Source organism: Daktulosphaira vitifoliae, unplaced genomic scaffold, assembly GCF_025091365.1.
Source record: "Daktulosphaira vitifoliae isolate Bord-2020 unplaced genomic scaffold, ASM2509136v1 Scaffold_1, whole genome shotgun sequence".
NCBI classification, from domain to species: Eukaryota; Metazoa; Arthropoda; class Insecta; order Hemiptera; family Phylloxeridae; genus Daktulosphaira; species Daktulosphaira vitifoliae.
In genome coordinates, this window is record NW_026099572.1 from 19197035 (window position 1) to 19212614 (window position 15580).

General features: G+C 24.3%; 1 protein-coding gene across 1 annotated transcript; it reads left to right on the forward strand.

Moving 5' to 3' along the window:
* The first annotated feature begins 291 nt into the window (after window positions 1-291).
* LOC126905056 (17-beta-hydroxysteroid dehydrogenase 13-like) lies at window positions 292-15453 on the forward strand. The gene is made up of 8 exons (XM_050684450.1): window positions 292-503; window positions 4759-4884; window positions 4939-5092; window positions 7951-8105; window positions 10038-10215; window positions 10277-10406; window positions 13803-14055; window positions 15066-15453. Exons 2-8 carry the CDS (start codon window positions 4832-4834, stop codon window positions 15142-15144), a joined length of 1002 nt encoding a protein of 333 aa, XP_050540407.1. The 5' UTR covers window positions 292-503; window positions 4759-4831; the 3' UTR covers window positions 15145-15453.
* Window positions 15454-15580: the final 127 nt, after the last annotated feature.

Here is a 15580-nt window from a genome sequence, read left to right on the forward strand (position 1 = left end):
TTCAACGTAGTAAAAAAAAAAAATAATGATGGAAAAAAGCGCTATTTGTCTATAATGGCAATAATACGGTAGGTTACTTTAACAAACCGTGACGTTGCTTGTTAAATTTTGAAGTTTTGTCTGAAACTACTACTAGAAATACTAGGAGGAAAATCAAAAAGGAAAGCAACCTCTAGTGTCAAAATTATAATGAAATAATTTAGGTACATGTTGTATAACATTATCACTGGAGGAAGTGGTGGAAAGCTGCTACCGTACCTCACGCTCGACGGCTTCTACACATCGGAGGTAACCAAGAAAGCGTTTCAGTTTATGTTGTGATTCGAACGCAGCGTGTCTTGTTGTTTCATTTCACCGTTGGATTAAAAATCCTATTCACTGTAAGATCGAAGCCGCACTTCGATTGGTTATGGTGTAGCTAAACCGAGAAAGCAGAACGAAAACCACCAAAACATTGTTTGTAAATTACACATAAACTTTGTTTCATATTAGACTGCTGCCAAGTAAGTTAAAAAATTGTGAGATATGCTTAAAAATGTTCTTGTTTCGGAAAAAAATGATGGTGCACTGTTTAAAAAAGGATACCTGAATAGCTATACGATCTTTCAATGGTTCAGTGTTAAAACTATATTTGCAAGCAATAAAACAATATTTAACATCAATTAGTAGTATCTACAACGTAATGGATACCAAGCGCCGGCGTTTGGTATCGATCGGTCGGTATCATATGTTGTCTAAAGAAATGTGCGCGTACACTGGAAAGATGACGTTTTAGTATTTTTAAATCATACTCGGTATTATTTTCGGCATAAGATAATATCTTATGCCGAAAATATTATATTATTATGTTATAATAAATTGAAAAAACATTTAAAATAAAATACCCTTAATTGGAATTATCTATTAGTACGGGTTTGATAATTGATCTTTTAGTTTTAAAAGTATGAGTATGTTTACTTTTAATCCTTACTTAAAATTACCGAAGGGAATTTTTTCAATTTTTATGATGAGTTATTTTCATGGTTTTAAGCACTTGTTTTATTAATGTAGTTAATGTTTTTTTTTTTTGTTATTATCAATTAAAAATAAATTTTTAGTTATGATTTTATATGTATTTTGTTAATAATAAAATTATTTTCGATATTTTTGGGATTGTTATCACCACAAATCAATAATTTGAAATCCCGATAAAAATCTTAAGTTGGATATAATATAATGATTAAATACAATCGATTAAATGATTTTAATATAATTTATTGAAATAAAATAATTCAACACTTGATATTTCTTAAAAATAGACGAAACATCCTTGTTGTACAAGTTTAATTGATAATATCTTAATACGTTACGTTTTACCTTGATAAATGTATTCGGTAACAATTATTTTATGGTAAGTACTCATATATCTAAGATGACTAGTTTCTGTGTTATATTCAAAGAAAGTGAAATCAATATAGAGAAAAATAGTAACCTGTATTATACATACACACATCTTATAATAACCAAGTATATCTATACACATGTTTATTCTCAATGGCGTACTTTCGTTTTTATTATGTTTACCATCTGTAATGTAACCAATGATGTAAAAATATTTAATTATTATTATTATTATTAATATAATACAATAGTAAAAATGTTCTGTAACAAAATATTTATTAATTGATTATTTGATGTGTTTTTAAAATCGTAGCAAATTCATTATACTAAAATAATAATATTAACACAAGCAATTAATACATTTATGTATAATGCAACTTAATAAATCTATTTCTTATATAAAAAAAAAAAATTATTCTATCTTCAGTAAATAGTATAAATGATTAAATTAAATGAAATAGGCATTTGATATATTAAATTACAGTATTCAACTATGAATGATTTTTAATACTATGTGTGAACTTTTTTGCGAATTTAAAATAATTAGAGATTCGAAATCACTAGTTTTTATGATAAAATGAAAAGTGTCTGGTACAAATGAGATATTTGGTTAAGTTTTATTAGTTTTAACATGCAATTTTTAAGAGCGGTAAATAAAAAAAGAATACATTTTAAATTATTTTAAATGATTCAAGTACAATAAAATCAGATGATTTTATATTGCAATAATTAATAGGATTAAGAGCTTCTGACGTTTAATATTAGCGTATTATGATTTTTATTTCATAATACGCCTAAATGCAATTCATAATTTTATTTCAAATCATAGAGTGCAAAAAAATGTTAGATATTCTTGAGTCGTCTAAAGTTTTAAGAAAATAAAAGATTTATATCAAGTACACTTCAAATTATTAAAAGTTTATATGGCATTGTATAATGGTGTTTTTTGTTTTACAATAATAAATGAATTATAATGGTTACAATTGTATAAAATTTTAATGCAAATTCTAAATATAGCAACAACATTTGTTAATAAATTTTAGCGTTGGAAATTAATATCAACTGGTAAATATAACAGAATAATATTTTGTATATACAGAGTTTTGCATAATTTTATATTAAATCGATAGGTGTAGCATATTATTTCAAGCTTTTAAAGCTAAACTTAATGCGTTAAAAAAAAACTTAATTTTCGGCCACACAAATAATTAATTTGGGTTAAACTAACGATTTCAGCTCATTAATAGATTACTTTATCTGCAATTTAAAAATTAAAAATTGTTGCATATTCATGATTTAATGTAATTTAATTTTAATAGTAAAATATTAACACAATACTTTGTTGAAGTCTATTTTGTACGATTTTTGGCTTCACTGTAAGAAATTATTCAAAAATTCCCATACATCAGTATGACATTTTTAATTTTCACATTAATGTTACACAAAAGTGGTAATATTTTGATAGAGGATCGAAAATTAGTACACGAGTATAACATTTTTATCACTATAACATATAGTAACTTATAACATATTTATCTAAATTTTCCTTTACATTGTTTTTGTTCAAACTTCATTATACATATGTGAAATTTCAGACATTTTTTATGAGTGTAATAAATTAAATTGAATATAAAACAAATTTTTTTATTTTAAAATGATAATTAAATTCATAGTTAATTAATTAATTAAATGTTATATAACTAATTAATATATAAACATTAATTCATATTTGATTGATATTCATAGTTTTCTTCCTTAGAATATCATGCAATATTATAATATTCATGTTATTTTATTGAAATATCAGTCATTCATTTTTTTAATTATCAGTTTATTTTTAATTTTTTATGAAAGAATTAATTAAATTATACTATATTATTTGTAATTATTAAAATTTTAGGTTTTCTTAGTTTATGAAGATTATAGGATATTTTTATTCCTGATTAAAGTATGTGTCATGAGTTTTATGTGTTCACGAATGTACTATGATTATTTTTTTTTATTTTCAAATATTACTATGCTAGGGAATAAAAAACATCATGTAAATGATATCTAGTTATGGATATTACATTTTCATAACTTTTCATAAATCCATTAAATTATATTTTTAAATGTCCATCTGAAATGATGCTAAGAGTTTATGATTATAAAATTGTCTCGAAAGGCTAAATAATTATAGCTGGCTTTTTCTTAACTGATAAACTATAGCTTTAAATTTCTTTTATTAATTAATTAATTTATTTATTTATCAAACTGCACATAAAATAAATTGAATTTGTCTGGCCGGCAACATCACGTCGAACTTTGTATTTGACTTAAATATGATTAATAATATCATATTTTATTTATATTATATTATACTTTCACATATTTTGTCATTTATTTGAATTACCTTGACCTTCGAAAGATCACACCGTGTTGTAAATATATATTTTTAATTATCTTGTAAGATCTAATTTAGTCTAAATGTATGTAAATGGAATATTACTTAAGTAAAGTTGAATATAATTTTGAAATTCTCATTTCTATGGGTATATAGATGTTACGCGATATTTAAAATACATATTCATTTTATTTAATTTAAGATAACAGCACTTATTTTTATGTAACTGATCACTACCACGTTTTCTAAAAATACTACAATATGTGCGTGTCGTTGATGTCTTAGGAAATTTCTCGTCGTCTAATGATAGAGTTTCTACCCGGTTTTGTAACAATCTGCAATGTCCCTATCTTTTTATTAAACCATGTGTTTACAATAGAAAATAGTAAAATATAAATGTCTATGCGTGAGTTCTCCTAACTTCGCCGCATTTACGATTATATGTAACTTATATTTATTTTATAACGGCACACGATTAATTTGAAAATGAAAAGTTCTTAAGATAATTGAATAAATGTCATTATTTGTTTCCTGTTGTCATCAATAACATAAATTATTGAATTCTGGTTTTATCTAGAACTTGAATACTAGCGTATTTTCATTTGAATAGATTCCATAGATTTGTTGTTGAATATTATTCAATAAAAATATCAAAAAATTGTGTTTCTATGTTTTAACTTGTGATTTTACGGAAGGAATAAGTGTGTAAACCTACAATAAAAATTACTATGTTTTAATTAAATAAAAACATTTAACTGTTTTCATCAAAGCTGGAAAATTTAGCTATAGTTATAATGTGTAAAACGGAAAATTTTGTCAAAACGCAATTGAAAAACAAAAAATATATGATATTTAAGTATAATAAAAATTGACACATTTTTAAGAGGGGAGGAATGCAGATGCTCTCGTGCGAACTTTTATAAGTGTAACAAACAATTAGTTTTGTTAATAATTAAATAGTATTTTGAAACCATTTTATAACTTTTTTTTTTTAGTTTCACATCAATATTCGGATGAGGTAGTTTTGTGAGATTTTCATAGTTGACTAGTAAATAGATAAAACAGGAGATGACGGCCAACGGAAACGTGCTCTCAGCTCCATCAACGGGCAAAAGATACAGGTACGCAATTGCTTATTGTTGTTTTGATTTATTCTAATTTTATTAATAACTTAGATCAAGTTCTATGAGTAATACACTCGCATATGCCGGCCTTTTGTTGGTTGAGTTGATATTATTGGTTATTAAGTTTGTATATACAACCATTGAATCAATACTGCGAGCATTTTTACCGCCGCTAGAAAAATCGTTAGTGGATGAAATAATATTAGTAAGTAAATTTGATTACAAACATTTATTAGAACAATACTTTATATTGAATAATATTAACACTATTAAAGAGAAAACATGATAAATAAACTGAACGAAACCTTGCAATTTAATGTAATTGCTTTAATAAAATCAAAAAATTGTTATAAATTTATTTTTGGAGACCTTGGTACATATAAAATAACTCATTTTTATTACATGAACATTATTTTCGTTTGCAATGTGTACTTCAATTCTAACAGTATTTTTACTTAGACATATATTTTCATTGAGTAAATGAATAATTTACATATGTTGTGTACATTATGTCTGTTAAATGTGACTCTTCAGGTTTTTAGATAAATGACGAAATAAAAACGCATTATTTTGTCGGATCGTTATAAATTGTCATTAAAACTATATTAGTGTTTAAAAACTACTGTGAAATACAGTTTAAATATATAGTATTACTTTTAAACAGAAAAAACGTTGTTTCCGAGCATCATTATTTAATTATCGACTGAAAAACCCACGAATCAATCAGGAATCAATTTTCTACATTTTTTATCGTTAATGTAATGAATATGAAAATTTTAATTAAAATTATGGGTATAAGGATTGCGTTTATTGTAAATCGTGAGTAAAAAGAACGTGGAGGACAATAAGAGGGGGTTAAATCTAGCTTTATCTTAATATGTCACTGGTATGCTTTGTTCTTGGAAGTTTTAAGTGCAATACTTTACCTCGATTTCTGCATTGATGTTTGATTATAAAATCTTCAATTTTTAATAAAATCTTAAATGAAAATTAATGACAAATGCACTTTTACTAACTTAACGCGTTTTATGTCTATTGACGCCGATTCATGTGTACATATATATTAGTTGTATAGTTTATTACAAGACATACTTTTTTCAATCAGTTTTTGTAATTTCAAAGAAAATATATCTTTAACCACAATAAATTCATTGTAGTACATAAAAGAATATTATAAGTAAAATATTTGTTGATGTAGCATAACTTTATTTTGTATGAGACACAAATCTTAGTAATCTATAAAAACATTGTAATTACCACTGATGATTTATTTATTACTGCTATATTTCAAAAAATATTATTGACATGCTCTAACATGGTCTTTAAAATATCATAAGATTCTCATACTTAATTTTGATGTAAAAATAAAGTTGTGTAATAAAAATAAAGATTTACAAAGATCCTTGGGTTTTAAAAGGTTATTATTTTCGAAATTATTGTAATAAAATTCTTTATTGATTGATAATTTGGAATTTGAGCATGAAAACATTTATAGGGTTTTTGTGTAATAACAAAGTTATTTTTTCCAACATTTTTTGTTAGGATAAAAATAAAATAAAAAGACCTAGTTTTTTCGTAACACCAATAGCTAATTTATTTTTGTCCTGATATCGACGACGAAGAGTAGCTTGAGGAACATAAAATTTTTTGACGCCTCAAGCCAACCCTTTTCTTTTTTTTCTGTAGCAGATATAGCTTTTTTCATATCACTTTCTGTCCATGACTGTCGTGTGATTTTACGATTATAATTCAATACCATTTTAACTAGAAATATAACAATAATTAAATTAAATATGAAAAATAACTCGGGCAAAATGACATACCACTCGGTCATTTTACCCGGTATTATAATAAAATATTTCGAATAATTTCCTATACAATTAATATCAGTAAGGAAGATAATAATACAATTATATTGTAGCTTACCTTTTGTTCTCCGACATGGGATCTTAAAAAATTTACAAAATATGAAAATGATAGTATAAACTTAAAATCTTAAAAGTACAAAAAAAATCACTAATTACACTTTTAATATTATCATTTCATTGATAATATTATTATCAATTGTCGAAGGTAGTTAAAATATTAAAGACCTTATAACACATGCTTAGGAAATCTTCATGGTCATTAAATATCAATATTTCCGGTCAAAACACTAGTGTGTCATATTGCCCTAATATGTCTTATCCTTTTATTTTTTTCAATTCGATATATACTTTTTCTAATGAATTTAAAAAAAATATGCATATACGGTCAAATTATTCAACATAATCATTAAAATAAAAGTAATGACAATATAATCCTACTGCAAATGGAAATGTGTCGTGTGAGGTTCGATTGTATTGCAGAGGGCTACGAAGATTTCTCGTCTTTTCAACACGTTTAACCTTTATCGAGTAATGTGTATTTTTTCAAGAAAATTAGGTGATTGCAATTTAAAAAAATTTTATTTTTTGATAAAACCTAAATTAAAGTTAGATATGCATTGTATTTTGTACAGAACAATTCATAGCCTTTATTGTGTAAGAAAATTATGCAATGAAATTAGTTTACTATCATTAAATCTAAATTTCTAATTTAAAATCAATTATTCATTTTTATTCAACATTTTTCATTAAATTATTATTTGTCATTAATTTGGGATATCATTGTTATCAGCGTGCGGTACTATATGAATTAGTAAATTTCATCATTAGGTTTTTAAAAATAAAAAGTATATTGTGTAACTGTTAAAGACATAACAAATTTTAGTCAAATGATATCTTTGTTCATTAAATTGACCTTGAGAGTTAAAAGTTAAAAGAGAAGAAATATTTGATGGAATATCTGATTAAAAATATTCTTGAAGTGAATAATAAACTAAAAACTTTCATTTTTCTTAAATTAGGCATAAACTAGAATAGGTAGATCATAGATATAATATAAACATATCATAACGCTATTACATTACACATGAATAACTTTCCATTTCATGTGGGTTTTGATGATATCACAAGTAATTTATAATATGTTTAATTTATATGTTGTCACTTATTAAAATATTACTTTTTTTATTATGTTTAGATTACTGGAGCTGGTCATGGAATTGGTCGAGAACTAGCAATTTTATTCGCTGAACAAAATGCAATAATCGTATGTTGGGATCTTGATGAAAAAGGCAATGAACAAACGAAACAAATCCTCAAAATTAGAGGACATGATCGAGTATTTACTTATAAGTGAGTCCACAAAAATCCTGTTATAAGTTGTTATTTATTAGATAACATTTTAAACAGTAAAATAACTAAAAATCATCGTCGGGGTTTCAAGTGGCTAATGTACTCTTTAAAAAACACTATATTTTTACAAAATATAGTTATATTAAATTAAAACCATAATAATCTTAATCGAGTTCCAATTAAGTCTGGGAAATAATGTTCTTTAAATTTTAATCATATAGTTTAGTTACGACGATAATGTGTCCTACACGAATTATCTTAAGACTATCTTTAAACTGACAGTTACGCGTTAGTTTATGGTCAGTGATTTTGACCTTGAAAGTATTAAATTATATAAGCAATATTAAGGTCGAAGTTTACTTTAATTCTACGGCAAAATGATCTTATGCTAAACCATGATGTGTTATTTCTGTGAAAAATTGACGACAATTATTATGTATAGTTCTCTTTCAATGATAATAACAATGATTTAACTTTAACGTCAAAAAATGCATTTATCATCCAAGATTAAAAATATATACATATATATGTAGTACACAACCTAACAATACAAAAATTGACAACCATATTCTCCTTTAGTTGTGCAGAAGTAAATTACGTCATTGTTGTACTGGAAAACATTTAATATATTCTTTGATGAATTATGGTAGGCTTATGCAAGATTTTTTATTATTTTTAACTATTTTGTTTTGCTTTAATAATTTTTAATTTAGAATTTATACAAACAATTTTTATTATCAATACATAACTATATCAATATCAATGTCATCAATATATAACTCTCAGAAAATATCTATAGCTCTTATAAAATAGTAAATATTTTATCAAAATCATTAACAGTTGTTAATAATGTGATTATGTATTAATATAAATGTGCATTCTTTAAAGATATTATTAAATATATCACGAAAACCTGTATGATGTCATCCTTAATTACTAAGGAGTGTAAAACTCGGCTTTAAATTTAACGTACAATTAAATGGCTTTAAAATATACTTAATGTTTTATCTACGAGTTATTAACATTTTGGTTAAAGATTATGTTTAGAACAAACATTTCAAGTGATTTACTTTTTATTTTTTGAAATCGTTAATGTGGTTTATTAATATAACAATTATATTGTGATGTTACGTCGGGATTTTTGTGAGTATTAGATCTCGAATGTTAAGCCTCGTGAAAATATCTATAGTGAAAATCAAAATTTGAAAGGTGAAAGTAAAGTTGAAGCGGTTATTCCCAACTGGTTCCATCTGGTTTATTGTCCGAGGAATTCTTGCGTATTTTATACGCCTAACAATTAGGTTCATAGATAAATACTTCCTGAACGACATTGAATTTGCACGTTTTATTGCAACCCANTAGTTAGGCGTATTTTATACGCCTAACAATTAGGTTCATAGATAAATACTTCCTGAACGACATTGAATTTGCACGTTTTATTGCAACCCAATCCGTAATTGATTAATTCGTAACGTGTATAAATTAAAACGTGTATTTTTTTTATAAAAATTAGTGCAAAATGAATAGTATTGTTTACATGAATTACAGATGATAACATATTCGATAACAGAAAAATACCTCAATAAGAATATGTAAAGATCATGTAATTTTTCTTCTTATAATAATAATTTATGCTGATTGGTCAAAACTATCATAAAATAATTTGGTAGTTGAAATAATTAATCAAAATTAAAATATTTTCAATAAAATTAAAATATTATTTTGTAATTACGTTTATAGGCATCATTATCGTGTCATTGAATAATTGAAAACCAAATTATAAAATGTTATAAGAACTTTGTTTTTAATAAATGTACAGATTTTTTTTATTCTAAAAATTAATCATTGTTAACATCTCCGGTTTAATTGAAACCATAAAAAAACTTGTTAATGTTAAAATATTGTTGACATCAAATTTTGTTATGATTATAGAGTAGACGTATCAAACAGACAAGAAGTCTTAGATGCTGCTGCTATGGTGAAAGAAAAAGTTGGAGATGTATCCGTGCTGGTGAATAACGCTGGAATTATGCCTTGCAGGCCCTTATCGAAGCAAAGTCACGAAACCGTAGAAAAAATATTTAACGTGAACGTACTGGCACATTTTTGGGTGAGATAGGCTCTAATCATTGAAATTGATTATTAAAATTAAATTTATAAAACCATTATAGACGTTGGAAGCATTTTTGCCCAGTATGATTGAAAGAAATCATGGTCATGTAATAGCTCTATCATCAATGTGTGGTGTTATTGGACTTCCCAATGTCGTACCTTATTGTGCGTCGAAATTTGCCGTAAGAGGTAAGCAATTATTTTATTTACATGCGCTTACTTTTTCAGACTTTCAATTAATGTTATACATCACTATAAAATAGTTTTGAGAGATCCCAAATTAAATATTAATTTTTCATGCCATTATAACGAATACAAGTAAACAGCAGTAATTATTTCACGATTTAATAGCCATTTTTATGTAATATTTTAATATATAAAACATTTTAACATATATACTAAACCGAGGTTAAGGACGTGTCTTCAATTAGTTCTAGTTGAGTATGAACCAACACGTTTTTTATATACATCCTTAATTAAAATGACGAATTTGAGTAATAGAATAAAGCGCTTAAAAATAAAATGTATAAATGCACACGTCCGATATTGAACATCATGAAGTTGTTATTTGTATTTTTAACATAATTATAATTTTTTTTTTAAGTAACAAGTGCATAATAATGATATCCATTTTATTTGTAAATTTTTGTACCCCAACAACAACTAAAATTTTAACGAAATAATTGTTTTACTACTGAGAATACTGAGAAAATTATAATAGAAAGTAAAAATATAATTTAAAAAGTAAATAAATAAACATTACTAAAAACTGAAGAATACTTTTAGATTAAAAGCAATTGAGTTATATTGGTCTTCATTTTTTAGCATTGAAAAACATACGAGTTTTAAACGATATTGATAATAATATTTAACACCAAAAATATATAACTTAAAGTTAATTTATTCATTCACACGTTAAAAATAGACAATTTTAGACAAAAACAATATTATTAGTGATGATCTTAAATCTAAATTTAGACTCGTAACATTGAAATTATATTCTAATGTTAAGTAGTAAATAATAAACAATTTTATTCAAATTTTATTGAAAGTAGAAAGTTACTGGCAAATTTTTTTGAAACGCTATTATTTACGGTAGCGTATTTTTGTGATATTTTTTTTAATTTCTAAAAATGAGGGTTTATTACATTTTTGGCGCTGATAGGTTTATCTTTATTAAAAACAATTTCATTTGACATATTAATTATTAAAATCGGTCCAATGAGAGCTCAGTATATTGATGGACAAAAAAAAAGTATATTTTTTTAATTAATACTATGTTTGAAAATTTATACATGTTTTAAGTTAATTTGCATAAATTATCGCTCTCTTCAATATAGGTATTTTTAAAAACGTGACGGAATATTGAAATTATGTATTACTCACATCTCAACGATATATTTTTCGAAATTTACAACTTCAACAAATTGATTATAAATTATAATTATTGTGTTAACTCTGAATTACCAAACATATATAATAAATTAACACTTAGGTTTCATTTCCTTAAACCAATGTGTGAGTAATTTTTAATGTGTGGGTTGTCTTTCTGTTTTATTAGTATTAATTTCAAATATGAAGTATCAGCATTCTCAACATAACATTTAAAATCAACATTGTTTTCTTGTTTTACGATTGTTAAATATTAAACATAAACATCACATTAAACATTTAATATAATCTGAATTTTGATTATAAAATAGTTTTTTACTCAGAATAATAAATAAATAAATGAAAATAAGTCCGAAATTTTTTCTTTCTATAATAAAATATATTACATTAGCTTTAGTTTAAGATATATATAAAAGTGTCAAACTTTCCAGAACAATTTCAAAAGTTAAGTTGAAAAATGTCTAATTTTTATATGCATTTTTCAGATTTGAACCGCTCCCGTATATAGGGAAATTATTTTATTTAAAATGACAACTTTTTCACAAAAAATTAACTTTTTTAACTAAACATTTGAAAGTGTTTCAGAAAATCTGACACTTTTATATTTATCTTAAATTAAAGTTAATATAATGTACTTTATTATGGGGAAAAAAAATTCGGACTTTATTTTGTCTTCACGGTGAAAACAGACATCAAAGTTAATAAAAATTGTAAAAATTAAACATTATCTACAAATTTGCATCGAAGCGTTTTTTACGATAGTGATTTTAATCATTAATAGATATCATTATACTTGAACCAACTATGACTGCGCCGCAACTCTATTGTGCTGGATTTTTCTTTTTACTTAAAACTGCCATAACTTTTTCAAAAATGACCAAATCAATATAATTTGTTTTTCATAAATACATGAGGTAATTATCTATCATTTTGTATAATTTTTTATACATCTGATCCTTTACCTGCCTACAGGAAAAATTCTAAATGATAACTTTTTCACAAAAAATTTATTTTATCAACTTAAATTTTGAAAGTGTTCCGCTAATACTGACACTATAATAAATTTCTTAAATTAAAACTTGTGTAATATGTTTTATTATGAAAAAAGAAACTTTATTTTGTCTTCATAGCAAAAAGGGCTACCGTTTTCAAAAATATGCTATTTTTGTGTTAAAATTTTCGATTTTGTATTTTATTTCATTTTAATATATACATTATGTATACCTTACAAAAGTTTTTGAGTTAGAAAAAAATTTGAACTCATTTGATTTTTATCTCATTTAAATTCAGTAACTTTAGTGAATATCAAGGACCCCATCACTGTTGTCACCTCTTGTTTAAAGAAAATTCTTATTTATATTTAAGTTTTTTTACTAAGTGATTTTTTTTTATGGCACTCATTTATTTTCTCAGTCCTCTCTTGACCAACTATTTTAGCGATACATCAACTATTATCTAGTTAAAATTATTACTCTTAAAAATTGATACAAATTCTACTTTATCAATTAAAAATTTACTTAGTCCACATTTTCAATATAGACAATTAAAATTATTCGTTTCTAATGTTTTTAAAGTAGTATTGTCGAATTATGGTTGATATTATAATAGGTTTCAACTACATACATATTTTTTTGTAATTTATTAATTTTTTAACTCTATTTATGTGTGTTACTAGCAGTTTATAATATTCCAAATTTTTTGTTAACATGTTATATAAATCATAAATCTAAAAAAAAATTATTTTTAGTTTCACCTGAAATTTAACAAAACATTTTTATAATTTTTTATAAATTTTCCGAATAAATTACAATACTAAGTTATTAAATATCAATATTATACTAATTTTATTGCTTCAATAAATATTTAATTATATTTTATACTTCTAAATCAAAACACAATCAGGAATAATAAACGAAATAGGAATTCATTTTGCTTTTGGTATAATCTATCAACTTCTTTTAACTAAACTCTACCTACAGATTTGCATCGAAGCGTTTTTTATGATAGTGATTTTAATCAATGTCAGATATTATCAATACTTTTCCCAACTATGCCACGACCCCACTGTGTTACCGTTTTTTATTATTATTTAGAATTCTGATTAAGATGAACATTAAATTAATTTTAATTGAATAATTGATGTTGAATACTAATATTTGTTTAGTACATATTTAATATTCAATCATTTTACAGGGTTAATGGAAGCGTTATATGAAGAGTTAAGAACAGGTGACACAAAGAATTCAAAATCAGATATTAAGTTTACTACTGTTTATCCTATAATGGTTAACACCGGCTTGGTAAAGAAACCAAGAAACCGTTTTCCTTTCTTATTAGATATGCAAAAACCCGAAAAAGTTGCTAATATTATTGTTAAATCAATGAGAAGGAATTATAAAGAAGTCAGTATACCATGGTTGTTGTTGCCTCTTGATCGGATATCTAGGTATTTACAGTTTATAAATTATAATAATAAAAAATAATGATAAACTTGCGGCTAATATTATTTAAAAATTAAATTTTTTAAAAAAATATTTAGTTAAAAATATAATAATAAAAGTCACAAAAATATTCTGAATAGAAAAAATATGTATCTTGATAACCAAGTTATCATCATTAGCACTAAATATATAATCAATAATAATAACGTATTATTATTTGGTACATAGTAAGTGATTGGTTTATTATAAACCACTCGATGACTCTCAAAAGAAATACAAATAAGTTGCGCATATTTTTTATTTATTAGCTAATAATTACTATATCGTATATTATATGATTTTTTAAATTAACTTAACGATAAGCACTTCGAATGCTATTAACAATTTTATACCTGGGCTGGAAGAAGAGTAAAGTCGGGGAATAACTAGTGATAAAAATAGCAGCACCTACCCTCACTTCCAGTCAATTCTTTATATTGTTAATAACTTATGAAATACTGGTACAAAATTGTGATAGATCAGTAATTTTTTTAATTACATCATTATTTATTAACTAAGTTTGTTAATTATGTGTATTGTTACATAAAAACAATAAAGTTGACTTATTAGTTATAAGAGATAATTCTAAAAAGTAATTAATAGCTGATAAATCAAGAAATATCTGTAATTTAATTCAAATGAAAATTTGTTGTCCAATATTGTATTCATTTAGCGAATAATTGTGTGGCTTATGATAAAGCGATTACTCTGTATACAGAATGTCCCTAAAATTTAGATAATTTCTTTGTTGTAAAAACTACTAACTACAAATTATTACAATCAGATTAGAAAATTTTTAAGTTAAAACTTAGTGATTTTCGAATACTGGTAGTGCTCATTTACTAGTTGTTACTTTTTTTAAAATATTTAATTAATAGTAATGTCTCATTAATTGTTTGTTCATAATAATTTGATATTAAATTTTAGGAATAATGTATTATATAAGTAAATAATAATTTTCAAACTAATATTTTAGATTGTTTCCCGGAAAATTTATTCAAAATGTAAAAGACTTCATTGACACAGGTTTAGATCCTCATACTGACGAGTATTAATATAAGAAAAATATTATTTGTCTTTCAATGACAGTTTTTACCAAAAAATGTTAGGCATCTTATATTTTGTTATAAACGTTATATATATATATATATATATGTATACATTAAATTATTTTACATTGTTTATTACCATTAGTTGAAGCTCAATTGTAATGTTGACTTAATTTTTAAGTTGTATATATACATGTATTCATCTATAAATATCTTGTAAATAGGAAATCAAGAGGGGAAATTTCACAGAAATAATTTATTGAGAATATATTTTATTATATGTAACCAATGATACCTATTATTTAAAATATACACTAATTTTGAATATATGTCAGTAAACTTTTTAAAATTATGAACTAATTTTTTTTATTTTATGATATACTTTAGTGTTTATTTGTATGTACATTTGTTGCTTATAAATAAAAAAAAATTAGTATTTAAC

Coding starts and splice junctions, on each gene's coding strand:
- LOC126905056 (XM_050684450.1), top strand. CDS start 4,832: ATGACGGCCAACGGAAACGTGCTCTCAGCTCCATCAACGGGCAAAAGA. Junction 8,106..10,037: donor GATCGAGTATTTACTTATAA/GTGAGTCCACAA, acceptor TTATGATTATAG/AGTAGACGTATCAAACAGAC. Junction 10,216..10,276: donor ACGTACTGGCACATTTTTGG/GTGAGATAGGCT, acceptor AAACCATTATAG/ACGTTGGAAGCATTTTTGCC.